Source organism: Melanerpes formicivorus, unplaced genomic scaffold (genome assembly GCF_026170545.1).
Source record: "Melanerpes formicivorus ecotype bairdi unplaced genomic scaffold, bMelFor1.0.p_v2 SCAF_7, whole genome shotgun sequence".
Taxonomy (NCBI): Eukaryota; Metazoa; Chordata; class Aves; order Piciformes; family Picidae; genus Melanerpes; species Melanerpes formicivorus.
This window is the reverse complement of record NW_027142359.1, coordinates 6,022,276-6,038,993: the sequence shown is the minus strand read 5'-3', so window position 1 is coordinate 6,038,993 and position 16,718 is coordinate 6,022,276. Positions and strand designations below refer to the sequence as shown.

Below are 16,718 nucleotides of genomic sequence, written 5' to 3'. Positions count from 1 at the left end.
CACCACTTCCCTAGGCAGTCTGTTCCAATGTCTGACCACTCTTGCAGGAAAGAAATAATTCCTAATATCCAAAATAAACCACTCCTGGCACCGTTTCAGGCTGTTTCCTCTCGCTGCCAGCTTCTCAGCTGCGGCATCTTACCAGCCCTCCATGGCTACTCACCTCGTCATTAAAAAGCAAAGGGCACACAAATCAAAACTGAGAATCGCTGTTTCATTTAGAGAAGAGTTTTAAATATAGGTTGAGAGAGGTGATTTTGCCACTCTACTCTGGTGAGACCTCATCTGAAGTACTGGGTCCAGCTTTAGAGCTCCCAATACAAGAGAGACAGGGACTTGATGGAGTGGGTCCAGAGGATGGTCACAGAAATGACCATAGGGCCAGAGCACCACTCCTATGAAGAGAGGCTGGGAGAACTGGGCTTGTAGTTACAGGATGAGGGGTAATGGTCTAAAACTGAAACAGAAGAGATTTAGGTTGGACATGAGGAGGACGTTCTTCACAACAAGAGTGGTGAAATACTGGAACAGGTAGCCCAGGGATGTAGTTGAGGCCCCAATTCCTAGAGACATTCAAGATCAGACTTGATACAGCTGTGGGCAGCATGATCCAGTTGGAGGTATCCCTGCTGACTGCAAGGGGGGCTGGAAAAGATGACCTTGGAAGGTCCCTTCCAGCCCAATGCAATATGTGGACAGGATTCAGCAGAGGAAATATTCAATACTAGAATAGCATTTGTAACAAGCAAGGATCCATCTACTTCTATTCTGTGAACTTTTGAAAGCCCTGAATGACATAAATCCATTTCCCTGACAATCAACTGGGCATTAAATGACCTCTTGTCATTCTGCATGAAACGCACTTCACAGCAGAGCTCAATGTGGGGCTCTCTATGCTGAGCTTGTTCTGGAGAAAGAGAGAAGTCTCCATCACGCTAGAGATGTTCACCGGATTCACAGAGAGATGATGCATTTTAAAAAGAAAAAAATTAATCCATACATATGGAATGAATAATTAACATCTAAAATAAAATGGAACCTAAAACACACAGAACACTTGTTACTTACAGAGCACATCAAATACTTCAGAGTAAACAAAGCAATTACCCAGATACTCCCCTTTTATTTGAAGCCAAGTTAATTTTGGAGAAGAGATGTTCAACCACGATAGCTGACCTCTTACAGGAAAAACCAGGAGAGGCACAAGCTGTTGTAAATACAGAGCAGACTCAGATATACAACAACTCTATGCAAGTGTCACAGGCCAGAGGGATACTCACTGTACAATAAAGATGACATCTTGTGAAGAGAAAGGTGAGGAAACACAAGTTTCACAAAGAGGACCTCGCTTGATCAAAACCAGATCTACTCCTAGTTCTAAAAAGTGATTTTTTTGTTTTGTTATTTGGCCAAGCTTGTGGCTTCCCCTAGAGACTGCTCTGTGTCCACAGTAACACTTACCTCCCAGGACGGAATTACTGCAACTGAATTCCACAGAAAAAAAATAACCCCCGCTCTCCAAGTGAGATATTCCACAGATGTCCAAAGGGCTGGATGCTGAGGCTGGTGCTACAAACACAACAACATTATGACACTGCAGTTTTTTCCTCCGGTCAAGTCAAGAAGGTAGCTTGCCACTCACTTTGTAGCTTAGAGCAATAAGCAGTACAGGCACAGGGTTTTTTATTTAAGTGTTTTCTCTTAAAAGCTTTATTGAATGCAAGAATCACCTGAAATCATTCAAACCCCTTTCAGTTTGTACTGAGATCATGAACACACACACACACACACAACCTCAGGGGCTATAGCGAGTCTGGCCTAAGCCTTTCTGGTTTCTTCCAGATGTCTCACTATCTCAAGGGTTTCAACAATTAGCAGTCCCATAACATGTTCATATTTGCAACAAAATATCTCTGGCAAGCTGGTTTATATTATCCAAGCATACCCAGTGCATAATGTTGTGCAACAAAAGATGGTACCAAATCAAAGAAAGAATAAAAGAGAAATGCTCACCACAACCAACAGACTCTTCTAGGAGAGCATCAAGACTTCAATAGCCCTGTTGTATGTGCTTCAAACTTTCCAGGATGTCCATCAGCCCAGCCTTGTCACCACACTCTGCAGTTCATTCTACCACTCTAGTATTTTTTTGGTTACCTAAGTGCCTTTATACGTGTGTTACCACCTTTGTATCCCTGCGTTTAAACCAAAGCCTTCAGGAAGATTCCTATCATCAGATACTCACATTCTGTTCAAAATCAGACAAAAGCTCTCCAGAAGACAGTGGAAAAGCCATTTTAATTGAAAATACTTCAGCATAGGAAGTGTCATCATAACTTTTCTATAGCACTAGTGCTAAAAGAAATGCTTGGATGAAAACAAAATAGAACAAATTAATCTATGTACTACTGGAAGTGTTGCCATTATCTTTCAAACAATGGTATTAGGCCTTATTAGGGTCCACTCTTGCTCTCAGATCTAAGCCCATGTTCCACACTCAAAAACTTGTCAGATGGGCTAATGAAAGACAGCACTTTTCCCTACAAATGTCATTCCTGCCTTTTACATACATGTGGTTAGAGACTGGAGCACAAACCCAGATTCTTTTCAAAGGGATATTAGCCCCACAAGAAGGTATGAAGTACCAAGCATAATTTTAAAAGGGCTTTGCTAAAATTTCTCACTCACTGCATCATCTCAAGCAGGTTTCATTTCTTCTAACCAGGCTTCTGAAGCCTTTGGACTTATCTGCGCCCTATATCTTTTCTGAAAAGACTTTGAGAAGTGCTCAACTCTTCCAAGTAAATGTTGTAAGAGCGAAACGTCCTTGTGGGTTTTGAAAATAAGGCCACACAGATGACAAAATTCCCCCTTCTCCAGCATGGACTCTCAGCACTACAGCACCCAGTTTCTTTGAATGTGTAGACATGATATTGTGTATTGTCCAGCTACAGTGTGGTCATTCTCAGGCAGCACATTACATTTGCCCCATCAATCCCTTTAAGCATGGCTTAGCATCTTCAGGAGGGCTTGTGCCACCTCCTTCAGAGGAAGACAGAGTAGCTGTCTCTTAAGAGGAATGCTCATGCTGTGAATCTGGAAGTGCACATCCTTCCAAAGATAATCTCAAGTTCTAAAGGTAAGAAAAGCACAGTCTCTTCTATTTCCAGTCTCTGGAGGGAATGCGTGATGAGGTTATGAAGTTGGTGAACATTTTTCCTTGCTTATCTCTGATCTTTCCATTTCCCATGGCCTGCTGCTGTGCTCCGAGACGGAGCTTCTCCAATCCCATCTCTTTCCCAGATCTGCCTGGAGCAGATGTTCAGACCTCTGCTGCAGACAGAATGGAGCATCTGGGAACAGGACAGGAGTACACACAATTGAAACCCCTTGGAGGAAAGGAGCAGAAGGTCACAGGAAGCCATCACGAATAGCAGTTTCAACATGTGACCTGGCCAGTTTGAAAAAAAACCAAACCTTCTAATAAAATGCAGGTTTCCACTAGGGTCTTCAATAACTGTTTCCTAGAACTCATCTAGTTATGAAACTTTGCCACCACATATTGGGATAGCTAAGCCTTCATGTAAACACAAATATCTGTAACTGAGTGAAAGCATGTCTTTGTACAACACAACCCCAAGCAGGGCAGCAGCAGCAGGTACAAAAACCATGCAAGGTCTGCACAAGGTTACCAGCAGTTCTGCTCCAGCTCTTTTGGAGTTGTGTGTCTTTCCTCTGTAGATGGTGACCACTTTTATTTTAAAGGGCAGACCTCCCTTCCCTTCAACATTTCCAAAGCACCAGGCTCCCTGCCTCCAACACCACAACAGAAAGGCCCAGGTGGGTGAAGCCATGCCCGGACCAGCACTACAGAACCAGCAGGTAATTGTCCTGATCCAGCAGACAGGGACATGCTGCCCAGACCTCAGCAATATCAGTGATACAGGATACTTCCTGCAAGAGGCCATTTTTTGTTGTTCTTCAATCTGCTGTGAAGGTGGCTCTGTAGCACCTCGCTGATCAAACACAGGCAGAGCCTCTGTGCAGCTGACTGAAGGGACTTTGTTAAAAGAGGATATCAAGTACAATTACTCTGTGGAACTCAGTGGAAGTAACAAAGCAGACTTGACCTAGGCTTTCTTCTGCTTCAGAGCCTATTTCATGCCTCCAACATGAACTCCAGCTAATGACTTGTTGAAATCTATTAGAAAAAGCCTAGCATTGTACACAGCACACTACTGGCCCCACAATTAATTTACACTGGTCAGCTCCTCCTCACCAGGAGTGATGTGGCTTTCTGTTCCTGCTGGAGACCATTCTGCATTATTTTTTCAGGAATCATATCTAACTAATCATCTTCCAGATCTGTGCCCAGCCCAGCAATCTGCACCATGGGATTCTTTTCACACGTCACTAGCCATTTCCTTTCATACCCTGCTCTGCAGCTTTGCTTGCAAACAGTGGCACTCTGATGTCTCCACTTCAGGAGGAGATCCTGGAAAGCAATCTTCCTCACTACAGGACGCTGGCAAGGAAGTATGCTGAGAAGCCTGCATTATTGCTTTCCCTCACCAACGGGTTCCTTTCTAAAGCTACTTCTTTTTCCCAAGCTGCCTAACTTTGGCAGAGCACTGCTTTCAAGATCACATTGCATTACTTCCAAATAAATACAAGTTCTTGTCTTTTACATTATACTCCCCAAAAGACCTAAAGAACTTTGATACTAACTAATGGTGTTATCTAGAACTTACTACTACGTAACATGCTAGTGGTATCTATTTAAACTGAAATTATTCTACCTTAGCAAACTTCACAGCCTTTCCGTGCATTCTGTCATTCCAGTCTAAAAGACATTAAACACTACCAAGCCTCTCACAAACCACACTTGGGGGGGAGAGGGGTCGCTGCATTTCTGCTTGTAGATAGCCAGAAAAATTTGTAACAACTTCTGCAGCACCTCACCAAATGAAATTTTACACCAAATGTAAAATATCAGGAATTTCAGAGGGTTTTCATTCACCATAAAGTATGTAAAACTGCAGTCACCAATCCCACTGAGGCATCCTCCAGCTAGCACCGGGATTTTGTTAGTATTTCCAAAGACTCACAGACAACTACTCTCATTTACTCATTTCACTGTTGCTTCATTTATCAACAGGCAGATTCATTGACCTTCAGTATCATTAAGAATAGAATGAAACAGAAACCAGGATGGGAGCAGCATTACAAAGTCACTTAACTATTAATTGCTGCCTCGGCCTCGATCAACCCAAAATTTCTTTAAGCTGTGATTTAGGGAGTTGGTTCCACAGCTTCCCCAGTGCTGCACTAGAAACTGTTTCCACCATACAACCAGACTCAAATTTCACATAAACTTTCCCTCTGTTTTCAAGTACAAGAGAATATTGTAGGGCAAGAGTTTGCTGATTTTTTAAAAGCAGAAGCCAGGATCAGAGATAGCATCTTATCAATAAAATAACTTCATTTGATATTCATGTCAGTGTTTCAGTCCGTAGGAGTCACTGTCACAATGCAAGCTGTGCTATCAATCACTGTCACACCCCTGCCTACGCAGGGCTGGGTGTGAGACTTTCCAGCTTTGCCTCACACAGGCTGCCTCATCTCTTTGGGTGCAGGGAGAAACTTCAACAGGGAAGTACCAGCACCTATTAACCGGGTACCTACAACAAGGTGAGAAGCTCACACTGAAACAGGAGATAAGACACGATTTTGCAGCCAAAAAAATAACCACAGCTCACTCTGCCAGCTTACTAAAAGCTGTTTCTTAAGATATAAAGTCTCTAAAACACAGCCAGGTGTGTGAACAGAAAATTTGCAACTCGGGATGACTGAAGTTTTTTTACAAAGCTTGGAGGGGGGGAAGGGTTTACACTTTCGCATCAGTTAACTTTCTAGGTATTTCTGGCTTGCAAGACAATCACTATGTGGAAAGCAGCTGCCTTTAGTTAGAGACTTTAAAAATAATTTTCAGCTCTGTGGTGCTCTTTGGAGTCTCAAAAGGCTGCAGCATTCCTACATGTGTTTCCAAAGAGTGGTATCTTGTGTCACACCTCAGGGAAGGATTTTTTTCCCCCTTACATTTAGGTATTTGTATTTAAAATCCATACACAAGCTTTAAAGCACTCCTCTGCCCAGATCTCATTTGCAATGTTTTAACTTAAAGGTCTTGTGTGTAGATAATCAACTCAGCCGTTTCAGTAAACGTTAATTATAGGAACAAAGAATGTCCTGAAGATAATTTGCTGATACTTCAAGCAACTTCTGTTCAAGAAATGCAAGACTACTATTTGGTAAGCCAAATAGTGACATCTACTCTCATCCTCTTACAGGCTTAAGGCAACAAAAGCATTTTGTTTGTTTGTGAACTCATAAGTGCATACTGCCTGAAACTGCTGCCTGTTGACCTATGGATGAAACAATTAACCACCGGGGTATTAAAGGGACTAGTCCAGAGCTGTGGAACTTTATCTCACAGGAGGCAACTTTCAAAGAAATCAACACTACCCTCTCTAATCTAAACCATAATCTACAGATCTGTGTGTTTATTATGTGCTTTTAAAATGCTTCTTCCATTGTGACTCCTCCCAGGGTGACATGATAGGGAATAATAATCAAGATGAAGTGGTGATACCCATGGTCAGATACTTCAAAGAATGAGCAACATTCAAGTTGGAGAGTTCCTGCTACTTATAATGATATTAACTATGTGGTTTTAATTCAGAGCATTTGGGCCAGCCCATGGGCACCCTCGGGAAGAGCAGGCATTAAAGACAGCATGAATATACAAAGGAAAAGGAGCTTTTTGTTTTGTTTTGCTCTCTAAAAGGAAAGGTCACTGACAAAAAGGAAGCAGCAGGAGACAGGGGAAAAAGCGAAGGGGAAAAGGCAAAAAAGAGCTTTTGGAAGGCAAAACAGTTTTGGTCGCTTGACAATATCTCAACTAAATGGATAACCTGGTAATAATCCGCCCCAAGAGAGAAGTGACAATAGCTGTGCAGGTTCCTGGCCTCCAAGCAGACAACTCTGACATGTCCTACTGAGCTGCATCAGCCTACTCGCATGAGGCCATTTGTGCACATCTGTATATGTTTACTGGATCTGAGTGTCAAACTGGGAAGTCTCTGGAGTGGGAGTCATGTCTTCACAGATGTTTGGACCGAGCACAGCACAATAAGGCTCTGATCCTTCTGGACCTCAGGGAGCCCAAACTACTCTTCAATATTTTCATTGTGTTTTACCACCAGATCTTGGACTCCCAGCCCATTATGTCTGGTAGAAGAAGTTAAGCTACTACCAGAGATGGACTCTCCTTGTAGTAGTCCTTATTTGACATGCATGGAAATAAGGTCTTTTACTTCTGTTACTTATTTAATGGTCCATATTCTATCTTTTTGAAAAATGTAAGGGTAAAAGGGTAGGGATTGAAGGGTTCTCTACAGCTGACTGGGTTTCTGATGGAGCAAAATCTGTTCATCCAGCCATGACAGCTAACATAAAGAAATATATAAAACACTTTATTACAACAGTTTTTGTTTGTTTTAATGATTGTTAGATGTTCAGGATACCTTACTCCTCTGCAAAACCTAGATCTTTAATAAGGTGTTAAAGTGGTTGTAACACACATGATAGATTCTATCTACACAAAAATCAATCATCTGATCTGCCCCTGAGTCAACACTGTAAAGTTTTGCCAAAGATATTACTTAAAATACAGGAAATATTTCACTGTGGAAAGGAAGTGTGCCTAATGACTGCATTAATAGTGGTGATAGTGGTAATAAAGGTGATTTCATAATGAAAGATGCTTCCCAGGAGAATTCACAATAAATAAAAAATGGCCTGTTTTGGACCCAACATGATCAGTCGCTTTATGTTCATAGTTTGGGGCTTTTTTACCCCCTACAGGCTCTTTCAAAACCCAGAAAGCTTCCTATTAAAACCCTAAAGTTTTAAAATTATCTGAAGAACAGGATAAAAGATGGCCTTGCCCCCCCCATCCACTTTTAAAAACACAGTTATTTGTCGAGCACATTCAGCACTCCCTGGAGACACTAGAAAACAACACACTTGAACATTTTCCCATTGAGATGTCATGAAGAAATCCTACCCTAAGCCAGAACATCATGCAGACATCGACTCTGCACCAGGAGACTCCTGTGTCCAGCAGTCACACTGTGATGATCAAACAGACCCACTACTGAACACACAGAGCCAGGTAATGGCATCATTAGGGACACGCTGAAACCCAGCGAGAAATTCAGGCACGGGCACACGACAAGAGTGTTGTATCTGTTGGCTGGGACTTTTCAAAGGCAGTTATCCACCAGGATCTGCAATTTGGCTTAGAGGTTTTACAGCCGCAGCTTTTCCAGGTCTGAACTGCTAAGCATTTAAAATCTTCAGCTTTATCTCGTCCGTGTTCACTTTCCCCCCCTTCTTTAAATACAAAATATGGCTATATTATCAAGCAGGAATTTCCAGAAGTGGCTACTAATTTAAGTACCCACCATAAAATACCTTGAAGGAGCCGCAGTTCGCAACTATCCACCTCTTACTGTAATTCTCATGCAAGCATCCAAAATCACTGCTAACTTTTTTACTGCCTTGGCCTCAGAAATCAGTCCTTCTTGTCTCATTCCTTCGAGGTCCCTTTATACATGTGCTACACTACTCTTTAAACCTAAATCATCTGCAAAAGGCTGAAATAAAAATGCTAATAAAACAGAAGGGTCGCAAAATAAATATTACTCGTTAAAAACAAATCAAAGAGGATTTCTTTATGGTTATTTAAAAAAAAAAAAAAAAGTTTAAACAAAAATTTCTTGCAAGATTATAAAAGCGATGAGAAGGCAAAACTTCCCTCAAAGCTGGAGCTAAAGGACAAGTCATCATTGATAACAGCACCTCGGGAGCCATCCATCACGTACCCGGAGCGGGATCGCCTGGGAATGGTTACACTTGGCTAATAACTCGGCCCAACACTTGGAAGGGCTTTTTACGAAGCAATTAAACACAGCTCGAATATAAAACTCGGAGTTCGTTAACGGGAAGCTGCGGGGCGAGAGTGCTGGAGCCGCTGGGCTCCCCAGAGGGCAGAGGAGCCGCGCAGTCCCGCAGCGAGCCGGCGTCCCGCAGCTGGCTCCGCTCGCCCGCACAGCCAAGGCAGGGGTCCGGCGCAGCGAGGCGGTATCAACGGTCCTGGCCGCCCTCGCACACACACATGTACCGCCCCACCGCCCCCGGTATGCCGCCGCGGGACACAACGCGGGACGCGATCACGCACGCCGTTTACCTTGCGTGGCGTCCCCCAGCTCCGCCCGGCTGCCCGCCCGCAGCAGCAGGAGCAGCGGGAGCAGCAAAAGGCTCCCGTCCCCGCCGCCCGGCTGCTGCATTCCTGAGCCGGCGCCGCTCTTACTCCCACATCCACCGCGCAGCGCCGGCGTCCCGGGCCGGCCCCGCGTACCGCCGACGGGGCCGCGTCTCTTCCCGAACCGTCCCACGCCGCGCCCTCGGGGCTGAGCTGTCCTGACGGGCGGGGAAGCAAGAGCAGAGGCGGCTACCGCCTCCGCCGCCCTCAGCCCCTCACTTGTCACTTTGCGCGAGCTCCGCTCTTAGCCCGGCCCGGCCCCGGCCGAGCTCCCCCCGCCACACCGACCCCGCCGCCACAGCCCGGCCGCGCAGCGCCCCCTGCTGCCCTGCGCGGCGCTACTGTTTACACCTCCTCCCGCCTAGCCCGGCGGCTGCGCGCCGCAGGGGGGTGCTCGCCTCTGCTTGCCCCTCCCCGCCCAGCGCCATTTTCTTGTTGGCTGCCAAGGGCCCCCGTGCTCTGTGAGGCTGGGGCTCTACAGATGAGAGGGGCCGGCCACAGTGCCCCATGGCTGAGGCACGTTTCCTTCATGGCACGCCTCATGCCGTCCTTTTCAGAGCAGGTGGATTTATGAGGGCACCAGTTGGGGTTACCGTCCCTTCCCCTCTCCATTTTGCTTTCCAAGCATCTGCCGTTCATACAGTAAATGTGGCACTTGGAAGGGAAACCTCTTTTCCAGACAGAATCTAGTTTTGTTACTTGCTATCTCCATTCCTGATCTTTCCAGGTCTCATCACAGAAGCATGGAATGGTTTAGCCTGGAAGGGACATTTAAAGGTCATCAAGTCCACTCCCCCCCTTCCCCCCTGCAGTCAGCAGGGACAACTGCAGCTAGAGCAGGTTGTTCAGAGCCCCAGACATCCTGACCTGGAATGGTTCCAGGGATGGGGCTTCTGCCACCTCTCTGGGCAGCCTGGGCCAGGCTCTCCCCATTCTCAGTGAAAAAAAATTATTCTTGTATCTAGTCTGAATCTATTTTCATTTAAACCCATCACCCCTTTTCCTGTCCTGCCCTACTACAAAGGCCTTCCCTATCTTTCTTATCAGCCCCTTTAAGTACTGAAAGAAAACAAAAGGTCCCCCAGAGCCTTCTCTAGGCTGAACACCCCCAGCGATCTTCCCAGGTCTCTTCCTGGTCTTCCCCTGTCATGCACAAGAGCTGGAATACATTGTCAGGAAACTTCTCTGAGGAAGCTCCTCAGCCATGAAAGACATCATGTCATTGCAGAGGTGGTGAAGTCACTGTCTTAGGGCATCCAAGTCACAAGAGCAAGCAGAGGTCAGCCAGCACCTTCCCCACGTGCCAAAGCGTCCCACAGGGCTCATAGCAGTGGGAGCAGGCAGTGGTCAGGAGCTACAGTGTACGTCTGCTTGGGGTGGAAAAGTGATTTCTCCACTCTTCTTCATATGTCAGTTGATAGTCAAGAGCTTCTAATTTTCCTCTCACAACATTCCACATTTACTGGATATCTCCTACTTTTCCTGTCAGACAAGCAAAGGAGAAATCCAGTTGGCACTTTAGGATGCATTTTCAGCCCTCTCTGAATTTAGTGAAAGCAATATTTAATATGCTGATTTTTCTTAATTTAGCTTTTATTTTTAAATGCATCACCCTTTCTGAAAAGGAATCAGGTATAGTTGCTACCTTGCATATGTGCTGAGAGCAGCATTGTGATCCTGTTTTCACTGTCCCCACCACATTTCATCCCAGGTTGGGAGCCATCCCCACAACCGTGCTTATGCCCAGCTGTGGCTTGATCAGCCCGTGACATGGTACTTACAAACAGAGCCCAAGCACGTTACTTTCTCAATGGTGGTAGGAAGGTGAGCTTTGTGGGCAAAAGGGTTGAAGTTCCCTCCTGCCAACACAAAATACCGATTCACTGTGTCACAGATGTTAACTGCAGTCAGGTGGATTCCATAGCGGAGTTGAAGGACATTGCCAAAGCTGGGTGAAGCTACTAAGAGTGATAACTGCTTTCCATTCAGGAGAATGAGCACATTCCTGGGATGCTTGGATGAGGTTTAGGATTTCAAGTCAGCAACTGTTTAGTAAAAAGTTCATAAGCAGAGTGGAAACAAGGACAAGATTAAAGGAATTTCCTCCTCACTTCCTGCTAGATCACATCCCACTCCCCTTAGGCTTGCTTGCTGCCATATGAATCTTGTATTTCTTGTAAGACACTAATAGAATTTCAAGAGGAGGAACAAACCCAGATAAGCATCTAGCTTTGTGTTAGGGAAAGAAAATGAGGTCTGAATCCACCTTCTTCTCACATATACAAGCATGCACATATTCCTCCTCAGACCAAGGAGGACAATGACAAAACATTATCCACTTCCTAGTGAAAACAGACCGATAGACACATTAAATGGAAGAGGCAAAGCAAGCTTGATGCTGCCAGGTCTGAGATGATATCCCAGTGTGACACATGGAAGGGACTATCTTCTGCTGGGGCCTGGGTACCTGTTTGCAGCAAGGTGAGTTCAATTGCTGCAACAGGAAATGAAGTAGCTCCTCATTCAAGGTGCAGGACCTTTTTCCACCTTTCTCCAAGATGCCTTAGGATGCACTTTCACAGCTGACTGAAGGCAGCCATGCTGCCACCTCCCCACCCCTTTCCCAGTGATTCCTTCCCCATACATTACTTGTGTCAGCTCCAGTAGTTGTACATCCACACAGGACCTGCCCTTTCAGCAGCAGTGTGAGCTTAGGTCAGCTTAAACCAACCACAAAGCTAAGCCGCTCTATACCAGCCAGAGACAATTAAAACCAAGGTTAGGAATTACCTACACCATTTACTTCCCAGAAAGCTACCTGCTCTTTGCAGTCCTGCACATTGTGATACAAAGAACCAGGAGCTGAGACAGTTCAAGAGTTAAACTTATTACCTCTTCAAAGTGAAGATGTTTCTGAGAGTTTAGGTCCTTGAACCACCTTTATCTCAGGGCACAGCAAATGCTTTTTGGTCCTTAAGGGACAGAATTGAAGGGGTGTCACAGCCAGCAGAACAGAGGTCTCACCAGCCAGAATCTGTCCCACTACCCCTAAGCAAAGGCCAGGTCCAACACAGAGACTAGAACATCTCTGTGAGGTAGGTCTGAGACCAAGCTAAGAAATCAACCACAAGTCAGAATCAATTCCAGCAATGGTCACTGGGGCACAACCCAGTGATTCTCAGGAAGGTTGATAGTGATAGGACAGGTCTGAGGTCAAGCAGGAAGGTCAGTCTGCATGTCTGGTTCAGCCCAGGCCCAGAGATGTTGGAGTTACAGACTACTAGTCCTCCAGCATAGCTCAGGCAGGGGCTAAGGTATGGCCAGGGCTGAGTTTAAATAAAGCCCCTGGGCACGGGTAAGGTGGGCGTGAAGGCCCCAGATGAGGCTGGCTGGTCAGTCATTAAGAGCTATGAGTGCCCCCAGGGTCCTGACACTTATCATCTAGATACAGGAATACTTGAGCTAATGCCAGTGAGAAGGTCAGGCTGTACGGGTGGGATAGGATTTCTGCAGCACCAGCCCAGACTTGCCTGCCCTGACCCTCTGAGGTGACATTTCAAGTTACGTCTACACTGACCTACCAGCAAGCTGCCCACGGTACAAAAATCTCTTTTGTCTCCTGGTACGTTCACCCGGGCAATTCCAGTCAGCCAGCTGGGCCTGTGGAAAATGAACCCTCTGATGGGAGCAAAGAGCAGTGTTCCTCCAGATCAGTCTAGCTGGGTCACTCTGCACAGCAGCTGTGGTGTTGGATCCAGCAAAGGCAAGTGGGACCCTGGTTGAGGGGTGGGGTAGGAGCAGTTGAACCACTGCTTTTGGCAGCAACCTGGTGTTGGACTTTAGGTGTAAGACAAAAGTGTTTCCTGAATCTGTTTGTTGTGCAGTGAAGTAGGATATCCATGAGGTCCAGAAACCTCTCAGCTGGGCTCAGGGATAACCCACGGCAGGTGCTTAATGATGCAAAAGAATCCATGGCAGACAAGGAAAACTCAGTGCAGATTCACCAAGTCTTCAGTTGGCTTGGAAATGTTAGATATGTAGATTCATAGAATGGTTTGGGTTGGAAGGGACCTTAAGAATCATCTAATTCCACTCTCCCTAGTATTGGCAGGGATACCTTCCACTAGGCCAGGTTGCTCAAGGCCTCATCCAGCCTTGCCTTGAACATCTCCAGGGAGCGGGTATCTGCAGCTTCCTTGGGCAACCTGTTCCAGTGTCTCACCACCCTCACTGTAAAGGATTTCTTCCTAATATAGTATGAAAAGATAAATCATTTCTAATTAAAACCCAAACCACTTATTTTTAGCAGCAGCTCTACCAAAGTGCCTGCAATTAGCAAATATAAATCACTTCCTGGCTTGAGGACTCTTCAGCAGAGCACAGAAAGGAAAGTTAAAACAGACGTTTGGGGAGTCCACAGGGTACATCTGCTCTCAATCTGCAGTGTTTCAAAATCAATACAGATATTTTCCCTGCTTTTCCTGCAGGCTCCAGCCTCTCATAGCACAGTGGAAGAACTAAAATGGAAGGGGAGGAACAAAGGAACTGCAGTGGACACAGCCCTGAAAGCCCTAAAATGGGTTAGGGCTAGGGATTAGTGTTGGGAGTAGAATTAGGGGGTTAGGGGTTATGGTTAGAATTAGGGGATTAGGGTATGCATTTGGGTTAGAGATAGGTTAAGGATAGAGAGTAGGGTTAGGGGTAGGGTGAGGGTTAGAGTTAACATCACGGTGAGGATTAGGATTTGGGTAAGTGTAGGATTAGGGTTAGGGATAGTGTTAGGGTTAGGGTTAAGGCCGGGGTTTAGGATTAGGGAAAAATCCCTGCATTAGTCCCTTTTCAATTAAAGGCAAACTCACTCATGAGACTGTTTTTGCCCAAGATCCTGCATTTACCTGTTGGCTAATGAAGGACGGTGGAGAAGTTTGTTGTGTGCAGCAAGGTGATCTCACTTTGGATGAGAATAGACAGTAAATGATGTATGTTGTAGGCTGTTAATTGCTGGTCAGCATGATGTAGATGGTATAGAATAAAGGGTGGAGAATGTATTGGTTGAAGCTGACTGGCCCCTCTAGGAGGGATGATGGATGGGGGATTGGGGGAACAGGACTACCCCACCCCGCAGTGGCACAGAGCAACAGGGCAAGCTGTGTCTTATATTCTACACCATGCTCATGCCATGCTCACTGTATGACAGGAGAGGTGTTGGCCAGGGTTTATGCAACTTGCAATACATACTACAGTTTGTAAAGTTTCCTGTTCTGGGGTTTTCATGTTTCTTCCCCAGTTTCCAGGCTGGGGTTCATCACTTTTATTCTGGCTTCATTTTGTACACAGTGTTTCATCTTGGATGTACACCAGTACCTTTTTCTCCAGGTTTTTTGTCAGTTATCCCTTTGTGTAATCTGATATTCTGCAACAGAGTAGTAAATTGTCCTTATCTCAACTGATATTTCAGCTTTCCCGGCTCCTTTCCTCCTTGCCTACCCAGAGGGGAGGGGTGGGGGAAGGAGAAAACCCCTCTGTTGCAACTGGAGTGCTGGGACTCAGTTGCCTGCTGAGTTAAAACCGGGACACGCAGTAAGATCTTGTTCTGTCTTGGATCTGGGAGTACTTTGAAAACTGGCAGAACACTGTGGAAAAGATAAAAGGAGAAGCCTTGAAATAGACCACAATTCTTTCCCTTTCATATGTGCATTACACTGGAATTTTATATATATAGCAGAAGGACTCTGTTCTTTATATCCTGGAATTGCATACCTCTACAACATGTAATGTTACCCTGCTGGGAAAATGAGGGTGATAGCCTGGGACAGAGACACCAGCAAATGCTTCATAGCATATGCAAATATTGGCACGCTCATTATGCATCATTTGTGCTGTTGTTATTTCTTTCTCTATGGAACCGTGTGTTGGCACCGCAGCATTTCATTGCGTTTGATATTCATTGTGCTGGGCACTTCCAAAGCACTGATGTAACATGCAGGCATGGTGCGGAGCAGGAGAGTCGACAGGGAAAGTGTGTAGCAGCAATGCTTGCAAACAGCCAGGCAGGGTGAATATTTACACTACAGATGCTGAGCTTTCTAATTGTCCTTCAGGAGGAAAGAGTTGCAGTCTTTTAATCTGACTTTCTCATTAGCTGCAGAAGTGAGTCTTGAAAGGAAAGCAGTGGACTGACAGCTTAGTTCAGGCACGACCAGGTTGTCATTTTGCAAAGTACCTCAGGTAATTTAAGGTGAAACTCCTTGTTAACTTCAAAGGGGCCATGCATCCTCTTCCACAGTCTGTTTGCTTTTTCAAAAAGGAATCAGTTGAAACCCAGTTCTCAAAACAATCATAAACTTGTTTTGGTTAGAAAAGACCTTTATGATCCAACCATTACCTAACTCGAGCAAGTCTGGTGCTAAACCATGTCCCTCAGCACCACATCTGCATCTTTTAAACACCTCCAGGGATGTGGATTCAACCACCTCACTGGGGAGCCTGTTGCAGTGTTTGAGAGCCCTTTCAGTCAAAAAGTTTCTTCTGATGTCCAACCTCAACCTTCTCTGGGGCAGCTTGAGGCCATTTCCCGTTGTTCTATCACTTGTTACTAGGAAGAAGACAAATAACCCCTACCTGGTTCCAGCCTCCTTTCAGGGAGTTGTAGAGAGCCAGAAGGCCTCCCTTCAGCCTCCTTTTCTCTAGGCTGAATAACCACAGTTCCCTCAGCTCCTCACAAGACTTGTTCCCAAGACTCTACACCACCTTCATTACCCTTCTCTGGATCCACTCCAGCCTCTCATTATACTTCTTGTAGTGAAGACCCCAAAACTGAACCTAGTATTCAAGGTGTGGCCTAACCAGTGCTGAGTACAGCTCCTGCTGACCACGCTATTCCAGATCCAGGTCAGGATGGTGTTGGCCTTCTTGGCCACCTGGGCACAGACTGGCTCACATTCATCCAGATGTTGACCAAGACCCCCTAGCGGGCAGCTTTCCAGCCACTCTTCCCCAAGCCTGAAGCTTTAACAGGATTGTTGTGACCCAAGTGCAGGACCTAGCATTTGGCCTTGTTGAATCTCATCCCATTGGCCTTGGTCCATATAGCCAGCCTGGCCAGGTCTCTCTGTAGAGCCTCCCTACCCTCAAGCAGATCAACACTCCCTCGAATCTTAGTTAATCTTAGTTAATCTGATTCAGAGAGGAGGTTATTAAGGCAATAGTTTGGAAAACTCAACTGATATCACACTCAACTGCCTTAATCCATGACTTCACACCATTTGCAGGTACTCAGCCCAACTTGTCATAAGCAGTCCTGCTGGGAAGGGGTGTGGCAATCATCAGC

General features: G+C 45.6%; 1 protein-coding gene across 2 annotated transcripts in view; it reads right to left on the bottom strand.

The window, feature by feature from the left end:
* ROR1 (receptor tyrosine kinase like orphan receptor 1) overlaps window positions 1-9,596 on the bottom strand; it is a 216,031-nt gene extending 206,435 nt beyond the window's left edge. For both annotated transcript variants that reach the window (XM_068140810.1, XM_068140812.1), the window contains exon 1: window positions 9,314-9,596. In XM_068140810.1, coding sequence (XP_067996911.1) covers window positions 9,314-9,413 — 100 coding nt within the window. In that variant the 5' untranslated portion in view covers window positions 9,414-9,596. The remainder of the gene's footprint in view (window positions 1-9,313) is intronic.
* Window positions 9,597-16,718: the final 7,122 nt, after the last annotated feature.